Source organism: Gallus gallus, chromosome 5 (genome assembly GCF_016699485.2).
Source record: "Gallus gallus isolate bGalGal1 chromosome 5, bGalGal1.mat.broiler.GRCg7b, whole genome shotgun sequence".
Taxonomy (NCBI): domain Eukaryota; kingdom Metazoa; phylum Chordata; class Aves; order Galliformes; family Phasianidae; genus Gallus; species Gallus gallus.
The window spans coordinates 28,345,757-28,364,500 of NC_052536.1; the positions used below are offsets into that span (position 1 = coordinate 28,345,757).

Below are 18,744 nucleotides of genomic sequence, written 5' to 3' on the forward strand. Positions count from 1 at the left end.
GAAAGGCTGAGGAAGGTAGGTTCAACCTAGAGAAGGCTCGGGGGATCCTGCCAATGTCTGTAAATACCTGAAGGCAGGGCGCAAAGAAGATGGATCCAAGCTCTTTGGTGGCCTGTGATAGGACATGAGGCAGTGGGCACAAACTGGAACATGGAAGATTCAAAGACCCTGTCTGAACACTGGGAAGTAGCTCTTTTCTATGCAAGTGACGGAGCACTGGCACAGGCTGCCTAGAGGCTATGGGGTCTCCTCCTTGGAGACATTCAGAAGCTGCCTAGACGTGGGCCTGAGAACTGCCTTCTGGATGTCCCTGCTGGAACAGGAGTTGAGCCCGATGGACACAGAGGTTCTTGCCAGCCTCAGCCACTCTGTGATTTTGTAACTTGAATAGGAAGTATCTGGGGAAAAAAAATGCACATATTTCATTAGGGACTGAATCACACTGCATAAATGTAGAGAAAATACTGAGCCTGTTACTTCTGTTTTTTTGCATGCTTGACTTTGCAGTCGTCAGGTACTTTAATGTATATGCATGTGTTGCCTGATGCTTGACAGTGATTGTACATTATAAGGAGCAGCAGGAGGATCCAGATTTCTAGCTTTGATTCTGTCAATTTTACACTGGTTAATGTCTTAGTTGGAACACTGCTTTTAGTCACAGGTTTAAGTTTCCTCCATGAAAAATAATGTGAAGCGCTTGGAGATCTTTTGAACTGAAAGCTCCATATGTTGCTGTAGCTAAGTCACAAGTTCATCAAGATCATTCTAGGTGTTTCCTTCATCCCCTTATCAGAGAAGGGAAATCCTTTGCAGGTGGTGGCTCAATAAATTTTTCTGTTTTAGAGCTGTCCTTGATTCATTTTAATGCATTGTTCGTGAAAGAGGAGGGAAAAAAAATCTATTCTAAGCTGTGATGTAGTTACTTATTTACAATTTTATGTGTTCCATTTTGCAATTGTCACCTCTAACACTCTTGTCCACCAAGTCTGTTGTGATTCAGGGAATTACATGTATGTACATTTTCACTAACAGTCATTTACCCAACATCTGCTGGAATGGAACAATTCTTCTTGGAGGGCCATTCCTTCCTGCCCAAAAGGGATATGTGATCCTGTGACACGAGCACTTCTTTTTTGCAGGAATGGTGTTTTTGACTGACCATTGCTGTTCATGGTATTGTATTGTTCCAGGAGAGCCGAATCTATGCTGTGGCCAAGTCTGGCATGAGGTTGTCTGAAGTGGCCACTGTGAATGACGCTTCCAGCTGCTGTAAGTTCTAGACAAGAACCATCCTTAGAGGGGGATTATGGTGACAGCGTGGGGACCTGAACAACTGGCTATTTATATTTCTTCATTTACTTGCCTGTTTTCAAAGTAAATTTGATTTAACAGATAATCATAACAAAGAAAGGAAGGGCAACGACTGCTGCTGAGCTATTTGAGCCTCTATATTCAGTAACATCTTCAGGGGATTCTGTTATTTCTCTTTTACTGAAACTGTTCTGCCCGTGTGTGTCTGTGACCTGCTTTTGACCCTGTGATTTCACCGTTACTTTTCCCTGTTTATGAGCCAGGGAAGGTAGCCATGAAAAAGTTCCCAGTGAAGCAGGGAACAAATTGCCTATTTCAGCTTTAACCTGTTCAGAAATGGTTTGCTTGACTGCCATCATACCATGGGGAGCATGAGGGGGGAAGATGTGTTACGGGCTAAATAAAAGGAACACTGCAGCTGTCTCTGATAGTAGTATGTAATAAATAACACATCCTCTAGGCTTTCTGAGTCCAGGATGGCAGTCCTCCATTGTGTTCTAAGTGGCTACACAAGGTACACACATACACATACCTCTTCATTAAAACCTGTTTCATTTCACCAGATTGAATTTTTTGCTCTCTTGTTCTCTCTCTGAATTTTCTCAGTTCCAAATTTCTCATATTCAGCTTCTGGGCCATTTACCTGTCTCATCTACAGAAATACCACAGTTCCAGTCTACACTACATTGAAGGGGGTAAGGAGTTATTTCAGTTTTCCCTCTTATGAAAAGCATGGTCCAGGGCTACCACTAGCTTGAGGGAGAATGGATTGAAGCTGTGCAGAGAGAAAAGAAAATTAAAGAATGCTAAGAAGGACTGGAGATCAAAAGAATGTAGAAGGAACAGGAGATGGTGAATTTATAAAGAAATACAGAATGCTGCAGCAAGTTTTGGTACAGGAAGTTGCAGCTTGCACCATGAGGCTGTAGAAACCTAGTGGTGATAGTGGTTGTAGCCTGGAGAGTGAAAGGGTGAAAATGAGGAGCCCTGGAACAGTATTGGTCAAAGCAGTGTGAACAGGGATTGTCTTGGAGAAACTCCTCCTTTACATGCTAACCACGTAGGTCTGTTTTCCAGAAGGCCACACAGATCAGCAACGTGCCTTTCTTAGATGAGTCTTCAGGCTCTGATGATGATTGTGGCTCCCATGCCAGCTTCAGGAATTCTGCTGCTGGATCCGAAAACAGGAAAACTAGCATGCCAGGCAGCCCCCGTGCAGCAAAAAGAGGTAATGTGGGAGTTTTGCTACTGAGCAGCACATGTGTTGTCCCCACAAATTGTCCTGAACGTCATCAGTGGCAGACAGGCAAATGCAAGTTCTCACAGCATGCATGAAGACATCAACAGCTACTCAACAGAAACCTGTCCTCTTAGATGGATTTTGCTGCTAGTAGCTTTCTATCCAAACAATTGCTAAGCTAAAATGATAGGATGGATTATTCCTCAAATTGATCATATGGTGGAGCATTGATAGCTTTCCATAGAATCACAGAATCACCAAAGTTGGAAGAGACCTCCAAGATCATCTAGTCAACCATCCACCTACCATCAGCATTTCCCCACTAAACCATGTCCCTTAGTACAACACCTTAATGCTTATTGAACACCTTCAGGAATGGTGGACTCAACCATTCCCCTGGGCAGCCCATTCCAGTGCCTATCCACTCTTACTGAGAAATTTTTCCTAATACCCAACCTGAACGTCCCCTGGTGCAACCTGAGGCCATTCCCTCTCTTCTTGTCACTGTTACCTGCTGGAAAAGGCTGACTCCCATCTCACTAAAACCTCCCTTTAAGTAGTTGTAGAGTGTGATAAGGTCTCCCCTGAGCCCTCTCCACACTAAACACTCCCAGTTCCCTCAGCTGCTCCTCATAAGACTTGTGCTCCAGACCCCTCCCTTTTATGGCTTCTTGTAAGCAAATTAATATTGACACATTAAAGATATTTTTTTTAAGTCTCTGTCACTTACTAATAATTTACTGACAAGTAAACAAGGTTTTCTTACCTTTGAGAGGCATCAAGTAATTTGTGTCCTGACTAGGTCAGTTTTCCTTTTCTGGAAAGGCTAAACTGGATCCTGGAGTAGAAAATTCATTACAATTTACAGTCAGTAATGTATAATCTCATTACATATAGTCTTAACATTTGTTGTGATGAGTAAGCAATGCCCACCAATGGTGAAACATTCACAGGAAGCTTATCTTCCTACAAAAAGAATAGCCTCAGAAGTTTGGTTAGCGTGCTTTGAATTTCCAACTTCTGATATAGTGCATTATTGAGTAAAGAAACTTTAATGGTGAACTCAAGAATCTAAGAGTGTGCGGTATCAAATACATGTTACACCTGTGCCTGCTTCTACCTAGCTATAACTCTAACTCTTCCTTTTTTTTTTTTTTTTAAACAGGTGTTTCTATGTCCTCAGTGAGCTCTGAAAGCGACTATGCTGTTCCTCCTGATGCCTATTCCTTGGATGGTGACTATTCAGAGCCAGAACATAAGCTACAACGGACATCATCCTATTCCACTGATGGTGGAATTTGCACTGTAAGAGAAAAGTATAAGCACTGAGGACTGTATTCCCTCCTGATGACATGTACTGTATTTTTGAAGTCATGTTTTCCTTTAACAACAGCCTTATACTTTTATGCCTAAGCAAGTTTGGAAATTCAAAGAAGAAATGATAATGACTTCTTCACTTAAACATCATGCTGTGGTGATTAATATATATAAATATCTAAAGGGAGTTGGGAGACAGATAGATGTGGCCAGGCTCTTCTCAGTAGTGTGTAGTGATAAGAAAAGTAGCAATGGCCTACAATACAGGAAGTTCCATGCAAGCATGTAGAACTTCTTAATGGTATGGATGATGGAGCACTGGAACAGGTTGCCCAGAGAAGTTGTGGAGCCTCCTTCTATGGAGATATTCAAGATCCATCTTGATGCCTACCTATGCAACCTACTGCAGGGGACCTGCTTTTGCAGGCGGTTGGACTCAATGTCTTGAAGACCCTCCCAGACTCTGCTGTTCCGTGATTAAAAATGGCTCACAGCTTTAGCAGTTTTGATGGACTTGACTGGCCATTTAAATGAGTTAAACAAGTATCTTCAGTATAAAAAAAACAACTTATCTGTGCATTAGTTTCACAAAACTCGACCAAATACCCCACTAGTTTTATGTTTTTGTTGCCTTCTTTTTAATGTTTTAAAACTGCTTCTAATTTTTTAATTATTACTTATATATATTGATTATATTATATATTTTATATGTGACTCAGGCAAGCCAAACAGTTGGACACTTGTGGTCTAGGGTTTTTTTCAAGCTAAGTGAAGAACACTGGCCTTGGATGGCTGCTAATTTCATCTGGCAGAGTAAAGAGCAATGTGAAGAAGATAGCAAATGTCTGAGCTTAATTTCATGCTTTCCTTTTTATTTTGAGAGCTTCAGGGTAATCCTACTTTGCTCTTTTACCTCCAGGAACCCATGGAGAAATCAGGTTACTTGCTGAAAATGGGCAGCCAGGTGAAGATGTGGAAGAGACGATGGTTTGTACTGAGAAACAGACAAATCATGTACTACAAATCTCCGGTGAGTCACAGAGATACTTACCTGTGTGGGGAAGCATAGAAGGAAGGCTGGCTGCTGAACTGGTTCCAGACAGACAGCACTGGCAGAATATGCAGCTGTGGCCAAGCTTACCACCAGGCATCCCGTCAGAGAGTTTTGTGTTTCACCCACATGTTCAACTATGGATTGTTTGCTCAGGCAGGGAATCTTCTTGGAGACATAGCCTCTAGGAGATGAAGGGCTGTTCACAAATGCAGGTGTTTGATGCCCCTGGTTGACTCTATATAGGTGACTAAAAGAAGGCATACTGTTTGGTAAGTTTAAGATTAAAATAAAGGAAAATACCAGGAGACCACAGTATTTATCAAGTCAATACATGGGGCTCTGAGGAAAAAAAAAAAAAAACTTTCACTGGAGGGAAATCTGAGTTGTTTAATTTCATAGCCTTCCAAACTGATGAGGAAGTGTTAGGAAAGTGGGATACAATTTAAAATAAGTTTTCATATGGAATGTTTTCCCTTAAAATGATCGGTGAAACAATATCAAGAGAGCATATGCATTCAAAACCTTCCAAATATTTTTATAACTTGGAAGTACTCTAAGTAAAGTTACTTTATTGTAATTCTAGAAAATTAATTTAGGAATATTCACCTTCCCTCTTTTTTTTCTCCTTTTGAACAAAGCAATTTCCTATATATATGCATAAGATAGGAATAAGATAATAAGATATAAGAAATAATAATAAAAAGAAGGGAGTAGCTTACCCTGTCCCAAAGGTAAGAACACAGTGAAAAGCTCCCAGAAAGAAATTATCTCCAAATAGAGATATTTTCCCCTTGACTACCAGCCCTTAAATGAGATTATGGAGGGGTGGACCCTGGTTTCACCTCTTGTGGTCACAGAGGTGAATTGCTTTCAGCTGTGCTCCTAGGGCTAGCCACCCTCTTCACCAGATGCTCAATCACTGGTTCAGGCTGTGATCAAACAGTTCCCATACAGTCAGAAACATTGATAAAATATATTTCCAACCTTTTTTCTCCATCATATTCTGACGAGATGAAAATACACTTTAGTACACAATGCATCTTTATTTCTGCTACTGTGTTTATCTGTCATGATTTACAAGTAAATTGCACGTATATAACATACGTACATAATTTACTACACGCAAAGAATACAGACTTGTTTGCAAGGGACTTCTGAAAGATGGGCGCTGAAGGTGGACTATCACTAGCTATAGACCAAATCAGCCATGGCTTTCTTTAGCTGAGTCTTAAAAAGTTCCCAAGGTGGAAAGTCATTAAATCTGGGCACTTATTTTGAGCCATCTTGCTTTCCTAGTGAGAAAGTTTTGTTGCTGTTTTGGTTTGGTTTGGTTTGGTTTTTCCCCTAATGTCCAATATGAGCTTCCTAAGACACTACTTGTTGCTTTTACCCTTGCTGTATTACCTGTCATTGCTAAGGAGACCTACTTCACTACTGTAAAGGGATCACACTGTTGTCTTATTTTACCTGGCAATCTTCAACCTCTGTCCTTTTCAGATTTCAGCCGGCACATGAATTTATTTAGTGCCGTATTTAACTACTTCGAGACCCATATAATTTCTTCCTACTGAAAAAGTTGTTTGCTTTTCTTTCCCCAGAGTGATGTTATCCGCAAACCACAAGGGCAGATGGAGCTAAATTCCTCATGCCAAATTGTCAGAGGTGAAGGGTCCCAAACATTCCAGGTAAGCATTGCTTTTTCATCCTGCAGGTAACCATACACTTGATGTCTGGGTGAGTGAGCACTTATTTCAGGCAGAATGGTACTCTATGGCTCAACTGATAAGAGCTAACTTTGGCTCCTGTTTCCTGGCACAAGGCAGGCAGTTTCATAAATAATGGGGAAATCGTAACCCAAATACAGCTTTTTGATGTTGAAAGAAATTCTCCTTTATTTGATTTTAGACTGTAGCACTTTCCTTTTTGCAACTTGAGAACTTGTAAGCTGCAGGGAAAAGCCATTCTTACAACAACTAAAGCCAGAGAGTACATAGGATCTCCTCTGCAAGACTCCTCTCACAAGATCTCCAGACTGACTTTACATGTGTAATGTAGTGACAGATGTCTCTACCCATGGCAGAAGCTGGACCAGATGTTCTTTAAAGGTTCTTTCCTACCCAAACTATGCTATGGTTATGTATGGAGAATCTGAAGAAATACCTAAAGCTTTGGATTCCTATTAGAATTCAGCTTCCAAACATTAAAAGTCACTTCTTCACTGGGTTTTTAAGTCCTTATTGTTAAAGGAGTTCACCATAAAGGAGACATTAAAATTTCTGTCATACTTGGACTGAAAGGCACATAGCCTGGCCTGGAAACTACCATCTGCATTTACAAAATTGAAGTTGCTAAGGCTTAATACTCTTAAATTCATGGCATCTTTCTTCTTGGATTGCCAAACTATTTAATACAAAGTGAAAGCAGCAAAAAATATTTCTGCAACAACCTTTAAAATGGAAAATTATCGGCATCAGTGGGGTCACTGTGTCTGAGTACTCACTGACCTAAGAAAGTAGCTGCTATCTCAGAAATACCAGGTAGTAAGGGCAGAGAGGGGAGAAGTACAACCTGATGTAGCTGTAGGTGTCTCTGTTCATTGCAGAGAAGTTGGACTAGATGACTTTTAAGAGTCCCTTCCAAGTAAACAATTCTACGATCAGCACTGAGAAACAAGACAGGATGAGAGAAGTAAAGCTGCAGTGTCTAAGAGTAACAGCAAGAGAGCTCACAGGAATTTGTTATCTATCTGAGTTTCGTATCTTTCATCCAGGCTTGGAGTTTTAGCACTTTTTTTCTTACACAAAAATATCCCTCCTCAACCACCAGAAAAAAAATCTAATGGAATAATGAAATTCATCAGCTAATGACAAGATTGAAGGTATGCAGATTTATACTTCCTCATTCCTTTTCCTTCCAGCTCATGACAGAGAAGAGAACCTACTTCCTGACAGCAGACTCTCCCAACATCCTGGAGGAATGGATTCATGTCCTACAGAGTATTCTTAGAGTGCAAGTGACCAGTCCTGTTGGAGTTCCTCATAGTGATGCTAAACCCACTGTGAAAGGTTGGCTCACCAAGGTAAAATACTATATTTGACTTTATTCAGCTTAGTTCAGCACTGACAGAGTACCAGCCTCTTAGTTGGTACAGTAAATGTCAGCAACAAATTAGTATTTTAATATTTCCTAGAAGAATGGGAAACAAAGAAAATCGGTAGTAAACTTATGTTTATCAGAGATGAAGGTTTACGTAAATAAGAAATGGGATAAACAAGGCCATGAAGAGATACTGACTTTGTCAAATAATAAAATAGTAACAGACATATAGTTTATGTAGGCTTTCCTTCAACATAAATCACAACATTTCATAGTTTAATAAACAAATACCAAGAAAGCGTAAAGCTTCTCATTAAACTAATCTGAACTTGGTGATGTAGGAGAGTTTTAAGGACATGGCTTGTATGGTTTTAGCAAAGGATTTGATTCCACACTAACAGACTGCAATCACATTAGTACAAAGTACAGAGCCTGGAAATTATTCTCCTTTATGACATTTCCATAGGCTGTTTCTACAAACACCTATGTCCCATCTACTTAAATGGGATCTACCTACTTGCTTTTGGAAATGGTGCCCTGCGTGTTTTGGGAGGAGCTTATATTAACACACAACAAGTACTATAAGCAACATTTAGTTGAAAATGGAACTTCAGTAAAACTGCGGTAACAGCACCGCTGATGTTAAAAACATCATGCATTTCTTTGTCCTCCATATAGGTCAAGCATGGGCACTCTAAGCTGGTCTGGTGTGCACTGATTGGAAAAACTTTTTACTACTACCGGAATCATGAGGATAAGGTGATTCTTGTTCTTGAGCCCTCCATTCTCACTTACGAAACTTTCTTTCCTTTCATTGCTTCTGGCTCTCACATTTCTAATTCTTCCTTGCCTGCTCCCCTTCTAGTAACCTTTTCTACATGATCTGAAATAGCTAAAGGAAAATCCCGCATCATGTAAAATTACAGAAGTCTTGAAAGGCAAGTGACTGCTGTTCCTGAGATCACCGTGGATCTTGTTTCTCACTTGCTACATTAGGTCTTGTGAAAACCTTAGTGCAAGCTGTTTTGTACAGCAGCTGATACAGTCTGCATATTGTAATGAAAAGAAGTAGTGACAACAATATGGAACGAGGAAGGTCATTTAATCAGCGTAATGTTCTTCTGTTTCTAAAAAACTTGGCCCAGTGCTCTGTTATTTTTCTGAATGATATCTAAACCCAAGTTTTAGCTTATCAAGGAACACTGGGTTTCATACTTGGGATCAACCTCTAGAGTTAGCACAGTAGATATCCTCTGTCTGAATCTACCAATTTATATAATTTAAAAGTACTTATTTTCCAGCAGTATCCACAATCAGAACCCAGTGGCTCAAGATACTGGGCAGCTGACTGTCAGAAAGTACATCCTACACTGCAAAACCAATGGTACAAACACAACTAATGAGAGAAAAGCAATAGCTTAAGGGAAAAATCATCTTTTTATTTTCATAATCTTATTCTGACCTGTAGATGCCCCCAGAAGAAATATAGTAGAAGTAATACCATAGTTTGAAAGTACTTAGTTCATGGAGGAGCTTCTGTAGAAGTGTGAGATGATGTAATTATTATTGTTAAGCACTGAATTATAATTTATTGCTCACATATTACAGAACTTCTAACATTTTGAGATACAGATTCTTTCCCAGTGTTTCCTGTCCATAGCGGATCCTTAGCTGGAGTTACCTAGCTTGTTTCCTCCTTCTAGTGTCCCTTAGGGCATCTGCCTATGCGTGAGTCCAAAGTGGAAGAAGTAGACCGTTCCTGTGACTCTGATGAAGATTATGAAACCACTGGTGGAGGACTTCTCTCATCCCACTGCACTTTGGTGATTCACCCACAAGACCAGAGTCCCACATACTTGCTCATCCGCACAAAACAGGAGAAGGTATGAACGATGGTCTTTTTGGAGAGCAAGAGACTTTTTGGTATCAGACAATGTATGGGGAATAAAGCTAAGTGTAGAAAATAAGACTGAAGTTGTCTCATATTGTTTTCATCCTCGTGCCTAGAATACCTGGCTGTACCATCTGACAGTAGCAGCTGGTAGCAGGAATGCCACAGTGGGCACATCATATGAGCAACTCATTGGAAAACTGTTGGATGCAGAGGGAGACCCTAGTAAGTAGAAACAGCAAACTCTTTTTCACAGTAGGAAAACGTAAGAAAAAAGTAACTTAAATCCTCAATTTTAATTCAGTCAGAGATGAAGAAAGGGGATTCTTAGTAGAATAGCATATGATACAGTGCATTTCACCCCTACTTCCACAATAGCATCTTGGGAGAGTATAGGCATTGTAATGAGACAGCAAGTCTGTAACAGTGTTACATCTTTTATCAAAGCATCTGAAACTCCTGTAATATTTATTCAAATTCAAATAACTGGGGCTTTGTTGTTTCTTTTTCTTCTGTATTTGTTGGTCCTGGTGTCCCTTTTGTGGGAGTCTTGACCGTACAAACACATTCTCTCTTTTCTCCTCAAAATACACACGCACACTTGCCTTCAGATCTGTTTTTCTGTCGCATGTATAAACCTTAACATCTACCTCCATGCTCATCTTTCCTCCTTATCTTTGGTACTTGCTCATTCATGTACATTTTTGTACCACGTTCTCAAATCACAGGATTGTAGGGGTTGGAAGGAACTCTGGGGACAATCAAGTCCAACCCCCCTGCTAAAGCAGGTTCCCTAGAGTATATTAACATGTTTGTTTGTTCTTTATACTCTTTCCTGCACACTCATATGTTCTTACACCTATCTTGCTTACTGTAGAATAGTAATTTGCATTAATAAAGTTCCTCATAGCACATAACTGTCCTGGCAGTTTGTATCTCCTGTCTGAATATACAACTGAGCACTTTCTTACCAGAAACCAGCTGACAAGGATGTCTGTGCCATGGATGGAAATGCTTCTTTCTGCTGATGCCTAACACTGCTGGTGGCCTCTTGCTCACAGGAGGCATTGCCAAGATAAGCCAAGTTGCCCCAAAGATAAATATAGCATAGCACAGTGCTGCTTCCCAATATGTTTTGCCTCCTCAACAAGGCTCCTTTTCAACATGAGGACTGTTACCCATCTTCTGGTTCTGACAACGCATGTTTTTGCCTATCTGCTACTTCAGATTCTCCACTGTGGAAACACCCTATGTTGTGCTACAGTAAAGATGGGCTCCACATGTCCCTCACCACTCTGCCATCCGAGGCTCTGCAGACTGAAGCTCTGAAACTTTTCAAGGTACTTAAAGGGACTTTATATAGTTTTCAGCCATTTTGCTCAGTTGCTGGGGCAACAGCATTGGTCATATTATAGTTAGTTAACATCTACCGTCACAGTTGGTTGCTTTAGACAGGCCTACTGTGTCATTCAATTACAGTCAAACATTAGGTGTCGTTCATTCTTTAGAAGTTTAACTTTTCCTTGTAGAGAATCTGAAGCTAGGAGCAATGTTCCACACAGGCTTTGTACTTCAAACTCAGCCTTACTTTCCTCTTTCCTCTCTAAGAGCTGGACTGAAGAAAATACTGTACTGGCAAACTCCGCTGTGGCAGTAAGACCAGTCGTGAAGCCATTGGAGATCTGATTCATAGAATTATAGAGTTGTTTGAGTTGGAAGAGACTTTTAAAGATTATCTAGTCCAACAGCACTGCAATGAACAGGGACGCCTACAGCTAGATCAGGGTACTCAGAGCCTGGTCCAGCTTGCATTTCTGAAGCGTAAGATCAGCACTAAGACTAAATAATCATAGCAAAGTAAAGCATGGACATGAAAAGCAGGGAGCACAATTTCCTGCTTCTCCTGCTGAATTATGAGCTTTTCTGATTGGAGAAGGTTAAGTGGATTTTCCAGTTGCCACAACTGTAGAGGGGGAGGGATAAAAATATCTAATATTACATGTCTCCTTCTTTCAGGTTTATTTAGAAGAATTAATAGTCTATAACACGTTTGGGGAATCTGGGCTGGAAAGTACCAAAGAGTCACTGTATTAACAGCATTGGTTAACTTCCCCACTTTACAGTCCTGTCAGCTGTTCATCAATGTCCCTGTGGAAGCATCCTCTATTGATTACCACGTGTCACTCGCCCAGACAGCACTGCAGGTCTGCCTGACACATACTGAGCTGCAGAATGAAATCTTCTGTCAGCTTGTTAAACAGACGAATTGCCGACAGCCCCAGAACCACTCAGTCATTCAGGTGAACTCTTCTTTGTCAGTCCCACTCTGTAAATATTGATGCTATTGATAATACTGATCAAATTCTAAAGGTGTACTAGAGGGAAGAGAAATTTAATACTTGAACTGCATGTCTAAAAATGGTCATTCCCAAAAGCACTACTACCCATCCAATGTTTTGGTTACAATATTCTGTGAAAAGCAATAGACAGGAAGTAGAAAATGAGTATTATGACCAAACTTGATGTTCACAGTGCTGGCAGCTCCTGGCTTTATGTGCTCCTCTGTTCCTGCCCCAGCATCACTTCCTTTGGTATGTGAAGCAGCACTTGCAGCGCCACGCAGACCCCAGGTAAAGGCTGCAACAGCATTTGTTATTTATTTTTTTTTTTCGCTAAGCAGAGGCAAAAGGCAATTATCAACAGAAATAGATGGAAATCACTTTGTAACTCCTACCTGCAAAGTAAGGTGAGGAAGGGGATGGAAGGTTCACAAAGATATCAAGTTTTTCCTCTTCAGTCATCCACACTCATTTAATCAGTTACATTAAACTAGTTCACAAAACTAGCAGAACTTTCTGCAAATATAATTAGAGCTACCCAGGACTTTTTTTGTTTGTTTCTTGTTTTTGCTGATGCAACTGATTCCTTTTATTCATAGTTACAGACTAAATTCAGGATGAATTTTAGGTGATGACATTCTTCTGTCAGGTTAGCTAACACTGACAGTACAAAAAAAGAACAACCTGGGGAACCATAGAAAGCTATAAAAAAAAAAACCTGAAATACATTCTACTATTGGTTTTTGTTATCTTTTTAGCATGTTACACAGGATAATTGTGACTTATTTCCATCTCTCTCCCTGCCTAGGAGTGAAATAGGCAAGTATGCCATCTACTGCCAGAGATCAGTGGACCGCACTGTTCAGGCTGGTGAACGGGAAGCCAAGCCCTCAAGAATGGAGATTGTGTCCATCCTGCTGAGGAATCCCTACCACCACTCACTCCCCTTCAGCATCCCAGTGCACTTTATGAACGGAACCTACCAGGTGAGTCACTATGGTTGCTTTTCTGGGCACTAGAGGATTATGCCATAACCTGCTTCCCTCATGTGATTTGGTGGCACCACGGTGTTCGTACATGTCAGACATTTAGAGATAGGTATTATTTATCTTCCTTGCTATTTTAGCCAGGAAAGGAATCCAGTCCCTTCCCTTTAAAACTCAGGAAGAAAAGGTAGCTGGGGTGAGACATTGAAAGTGTCTCAGTATGAGAAAGAATGCAGTGTTAAGGGAGACAACATAAGCGCAATCACTGAAGCTGACAGTAAATCATGATACACTGATCTGTAGAAAATTAGGTTTCATTAGTTGTGATACTCAGCATCATGCTTTTTGAAAGTTATACTAAATTAGTTCCTATTGCATCACAGGTTGTAGGTTTTGATGGTTCCTCAACAGTTGATGAATTCATCCAGCGGTTGAACCAGGAGACAGGGATGCGGAAACCATCCCACATGGGATTTTCTCTGTTCACAGATGATCCTTCTGGCAGGGATTTGGAACACTGTCTGCAGGGCAACATGAAGGTAATTCTTTTTCCCCCTGTGCTACATCTGTCTAGCATACATCTTTGAAGAGCTGCTAAATGGCTACTGAGTTTTTCTTAATGCGAGAAGATCAAATACATGTGGATCTTGCCTACCTTGATTAGTATTCAGAGATGAAATATTAATATCTCATCTGAGATACCAGTTAAGAAGCAGCACGTTGTTTTGGTAGGTGATAAATTGGTTAAAAAAAGGGCAGATATCATAACTAACATCAACATTACTGCCCATGGAGATAAATTTAGATTAGTCTGTGATTTTCTTGGCATGCTTATATAAATCTTAAATATTGGATTATGAAGTATCTCTCTCTGCTACCTCCGGATACCTTTCCTTGAGGAGTATTCTTCGGGGGACAAAGCTCTGCTGAGTATACCTTCACTTTAAGAGAGGAGGTGCCTAGATCAAGGGAAAACAGTTCAAGTATTAGCTTACACGTCTTTCATACGGAGATTTTTACTCATGCTGCAGCTGGACGGCTACCTTAATTGTGTGGGCTAGTGGCTATGAATGAAAGACATCAAATTTTGGTATCAACTTGGGAGATAAATTTGCTATGCAGTATTGATGGAGGACATAGTGGCAGTGACAACTTCAAAGAAGCCCCGTCAACTGTAAGGAATATAAAAATTCATTTTTACACAGCATAAAATTTCACTTGGGCAACATAGGGAGTAGGTGCCAATAACTTTAAGTTAGACAGTTTAAAAAGGAAGCTACCACACAGTGCCAAATAATAAACTTTGCTTTCATGGCCTGATGCAGATCAGATAATCTGAAGCTTTGCTGGCAATGAAGTCACTGTTCAGAGAGATAAAACATTACAGTAAAAGGAGTCTCAGACAAGCAAAGGCATTGCTTTTACTCCTTATTAACAAGTTATTACTTAGTGACCAAGGCAACTTCAATACCTTCTTAAGAGAATATTAGGATATCTGGTTATCTTATCATGGTTTCTTATGTTCACATATGTTCACATTCCTTTTACTGAAATGCTATCAAAAGAGAACTTAGGGACCTTTATTAGACCACTTGTGAAAGGACTGGAATCTGAATTGAACCAAAATAGTTAACCATGTTGTTATTAAGAATATATGTGAGGTATGAAGCTGGAATCTAGATCCAAATGTTCCCAGAGTTTGAACATTCACAGGGCTTTGGTTTAGCCAACCATGCACATAGCTGCCATTCAGAAAATACATTATTGCTTTTGGTAGGCTCAGGAATGCACTTTGGAAGCAATCCTACCAATCTTTCCTATTAGCTATGCTTTGGTTCACATTGTGAAGCTATCTTAGCAGGAACTGGATTCTTTTCACATGAAACAAGATCAAAAACGTGATCCAGTGTAGCGGACTTCCAAGCCTTTTGACCAAACTAAAGTTAGCGCAGAGGAAAACACCATAGTGTGGGCTCAAGGTCTTAACAATAGCACATTGTTGTGCACATCTCTTCCCCCGGGCTATGTAACTTGCTAACATAGACATAACAGCCTGGTACTAGGCCAGAATTCACTTACAAATGACCCTCTGCAGATTCAGAGATGGAGTTGCAACAATTCTGTTTTGTTTTTTCAACATAGTATGTAATGGAAAAAGGAATCAATGCATCACTTTTGACTGTCTTTATACTGATCCTGTCTATTTCTTCATCATCTGTGTTCCACAGTACTTTTTTTCCCCCCCACTTTCCCACCAAGCCTTGACTAACCTTTCACATATTTACAGCTCACATCTAGCCTACATTTCACATGTTTGTCTTTTCTCTCTCCTTAATATGTTTAAAAGATCTGTGATGTCATTTCTAAATGGGAACAAGCCTTAAAGGAATTGCATCCTGGTAAATATGAAGGAGGCACAAGAATCGTGAAATTGACCTATAAGAACAGGTACTGTTTCCTTGGTTGGCCTCACTACTCCTGTTAATTAAACATTTGTAGAATGCCTGTATTCCTGCAGAAGGCCAGCAAAATATAGTATTGCTGGGACCAAAGCTATTTTAGCAAATATGATGTCAACTCCTACATGCCATGCAATTTCTTCTACATGTGTGCAGTATGCAAGTACAAGAGAATACACAATCTAGAAGTACACCTTAAAACAGTTTGCAATGGTGGAATAGTCTTAAAATGGGTTAAAGAACTAGCTATAGTACAATAAAACACACCTGGCACAATTTCGTTTGCCTAGCTCCTAAAATGCAATTAAGTAACATTAGGTGAGACGATGAGAAACCTGGGGGGAAAAAAATCACCCCTATAAATGAAACTTGCAATTAAGTGAGGAATCATGAAGTTGAAAAGCATACAAGAACAACATTCTAAACATCAGGGATGGCAGAGAAGGCATGTAGTAGCAATGCCCAGACTTCATAAAGAGAAATCTTAAAAGGTAGATGATAAAAGATAGAGAAGAAAACTGTGAAACACAGATCTAACACAAAAACTGGAACAAGTTTATCATTTATAATAAAGACAGGAATTCTGAATTAAAATGAATAGAAGTCTGTGTATGAGAACAAGTAATGGCCTTCTGCACATGAATTCCATTTTCAGGGGAAATACAGCCTCACCCAAATTAGTAAAGTCAAAGTCTTGTATTGAACGCAAAGATTTTGGCGACTAATGATGGAAATACATTTCTGGGAACACTATTAGCCAGCTTAACAGTAATAGAAGCAGAAGTTATTACTTTTGACCGAGAAGTATTTTTTTTTAAAAGGAGTGACTCTTTGCAGTATTATTTTGTTAGACTGGAATGTGCCTAGACTGGGTAGCAAGGATATTTTGATAAGGTCTTTCCAAGGTTGGACTGTTCTAAATTGAAGGACCCTGATAAGACATCTAAGGCCACTATGGTCCTAATGGTGTTGTCTTAAATTGTCACAAAAATTGATACAAGGATCCACTGGAATGAATATCTTGTGTGGTATCACAGAATATACAGTCATTGCTGTAGCTTTAAATTAGTATTTGAGTTAGATGATATGAGCTGTAAATAGGCATGCATGACAAATCGTTGCAGGAAGCATTCCCCACACTTGTATCTTCAACCTCCATTAGTCATAGTGCTGTACCAGGTCAAAGAAATTAAGTGCAAAGAGAATAAATCAAAGCTTCCTAGTAGTATTGCAAGAATGCTTCTTTCATTTTTGCAGTAAGGGCTGATAATTGGGTTTCTTAATTCTTGCTGAAGCAAACTGAAGAATTTTCAATAACAATTTCAGTGTAAGCAGTCAAAACAAAGCTGGCAAATGTAACAAGTCTTCAAGGCTGTCACGTAGGAGGTCACACAGTTCTTGCCTTACAGCAGAGATAACTCTGTATTCCGTGGTAAGCAGAGAATGACATCTCTTAAGTTTTGCTTCAATGGTTAATAGGAACGATACTCATCTACCCGTGTTTAATAATGCTTTGCTGTGTTGACTTGGTTGGCTCACAGAATTCAAATAGCTGCCAAAGTAGATAGCATGATTTGAGCCTCCTTGCCTAAATCTTGATCATAAGGTTCAGAAGCTAAGGTGCTTCTCTTTCTCTAGTCACCTCCTAGTACACAAAAGTCACTTTAGACCAAAGACAAACAAAACACTTATATTTACTCATCTTGACTAAAATTCACAACTCTATTCTCAGTTAGTTCATGACACGCTTTTACCTTTACAATCTTCTACATTTTAGGCTGTATTTTCGGAGCCAAGCCAAGGGTGAGACAGACCGGGAGCGGCTGCTGCTGGCCTTCCAAGTCAGCAGTGAAATAGCCAGTGGAAGGTTTCCAGTTAATAAAGAATTAGCTCTGGAAATGGTTGCTCTGATGGCTCAGGTGAGCATAAATGTGGGCAGAAATCTTTGCTTTTGTCTTCTAGGGAGTACACCTGTACACTGAATGCCTTGAGGAAGCAGCTATGTTTTGCACCAAAAGTGATACTTCTCATTAACTACATAGTCTGAGGTGTACTACACCAGACTCATTGCACCAGCAAACCTATACTGACAGATCACCTTTTGCTGTAGGGAAATTTACTACAGGACAAACTCTCATTCTGCAGAAAAATACCACAAAACATGGTGAGGCTGGACTGTCCCCAAAACTGCTTTGATTATGGCCATACTAGGGATATTGAAATATTACCACTATTAAGTCTTCCTAACAGTAAAAGCTTTCACCATTGCACTGACAATAGCCTCTTATTCAGAAACAGCGTTTCTCAGGATTTCTCATTAAATCTCCAGGCTTACAGTTAGCATTTTACCACATAAAACACACAGCGTGAGTTGTGGGCACCATGAACAGGATAATCATTTCTCCTTAAGCTGAAAATATTGCATTTGTTAAAGGAATATAAACTGAGGTGAAGAAGCTGGAAACACTATTCACTCCATTTACAAACAGGCTGTTGTTTTAAAATTGGCCAGTTGAGAACAAAACCCAAAAGTTTAGCAGTTAGACAGAAGCATCTTCATACAGGTAGCTGGCCCAGATCTTGTTTCACTTTTTTCCAGATCAACAAAGAATTCCTTGAGCAGTCACGTCCGCTGTTGCTGCTTTATTATATGCTTATTATGGTAAATGCTATAGACAAAAACTCCCCATCCTGACGGTGTTGTTTTGCAGGACTAGTAAACACAGTAGATATCAGTGTGGGAATCCATGGAACATTCTATTGCACTAAAAAACCTCATCACTGCATTGTGCTACAAACCCTAACATTATTTTGGGTGGTGAATGGATAGGCAGTAGAAGATATAGTTGCTCTAAACCAATTTGGATCATCTAAAAAAAGTAGAGGCCACAATCTAGTAATAAAAGAGGAATTGCTTACCCCTTTTCAAGGATCAGGGCTTGCTGAATAATCCAGAGGGTGCCAAGGGCTGCCAGTCCTTAAATGAGTTTAGGGAGGTTCTGGCTGCATAGGTGAATTGCTTCCACCTGTGCTCTCAGGGCTGGCTGTGCC

The 18,744-nt window shown here is 40.0% G+C and overlaps 1 protein-coding gene across 8 annotated transcripts in view; it reads left to right on the plus strand.

Moving 5' to 3' along the window:
- PLEKHH1 (pleckstrin homology, MyTH4 and FERM domain containing H1) overlaps positions 1 to 18,744 on the plus strand; it is a 54,728-nt gene that overhangs the window by 29,288 nt on the left and 6,696 nt on the right. For 7 of the 8 annotated variants that reach the window (XM_025151140.3, XM_040701535.2, XM_040701536.2 and 4 more), the window contains 17 exons: positions 1,191 to 1,269; positions 1,918 to 2,006; positions 2,389 to 2,539; positions 3,717 to 3,856; positions 4,788 to 4,898; positions 6,521 to 6,607; positions 7,840 to 8,001; positions 8,697 to 8,777; positions 9,722 to 9,901; positions 10,026 to 10,134; positions 11,137 to 11,249; positions 12,033 to 12,209; positions 12,442 to 12,539; positions 13,057 to 13,234; positions 13,618 to 13,773; positions 15,582 to 15,682; positions 17,471 to 17,612. In XM_025151140.3, the coding sequence (XP_025006908.2) occupies positions 1,191 to 1,269; positions 1,918 to 2,006; positions 2,389 to 2,539; positions 3,717 to 3,856; positions 4,788 to 4,898; positions 6,521 to 6,607; positions 7,840 to 8,001; positions 8,697 to 8,777; positions 9,722 to 9,901; positions 10,026 to 10,134; positions 11,137 to 11,249; positions 12,033 to 12,209; positions 12,442 to 12,539; positions 13,057 to 13,234; positions 13,618 to 13,773; positions 15,582 to 15,682; positions 17,471 to 17,612 (2,154 nt within the window). The remainder of the gene's footprint in view (positions 1 to 1,190; positions 1,270 to 1,917; positions 2,007 to 2,388; positions 2,540 to 3,716; positions 3,857 to 4,787; positions 4,899 to 6,520; positions 6,608 to 7,839; positions 8,002 to 8,696; positions 8,778 to 9,721; positions 9,902 to 10,025; positions 10,135 to 11,136; positions 11,250 to 12,032; positions 12,210 to 12,441; positions 12,540 to 13,056; positions 13,235 to 13,617; positions 13,774 to 15,581; positions 15,683 to 17,470; positions 17,613 to 18,744) is intronic. The other variant, XM_040701538.2, reaches the window with a different exon arrangement.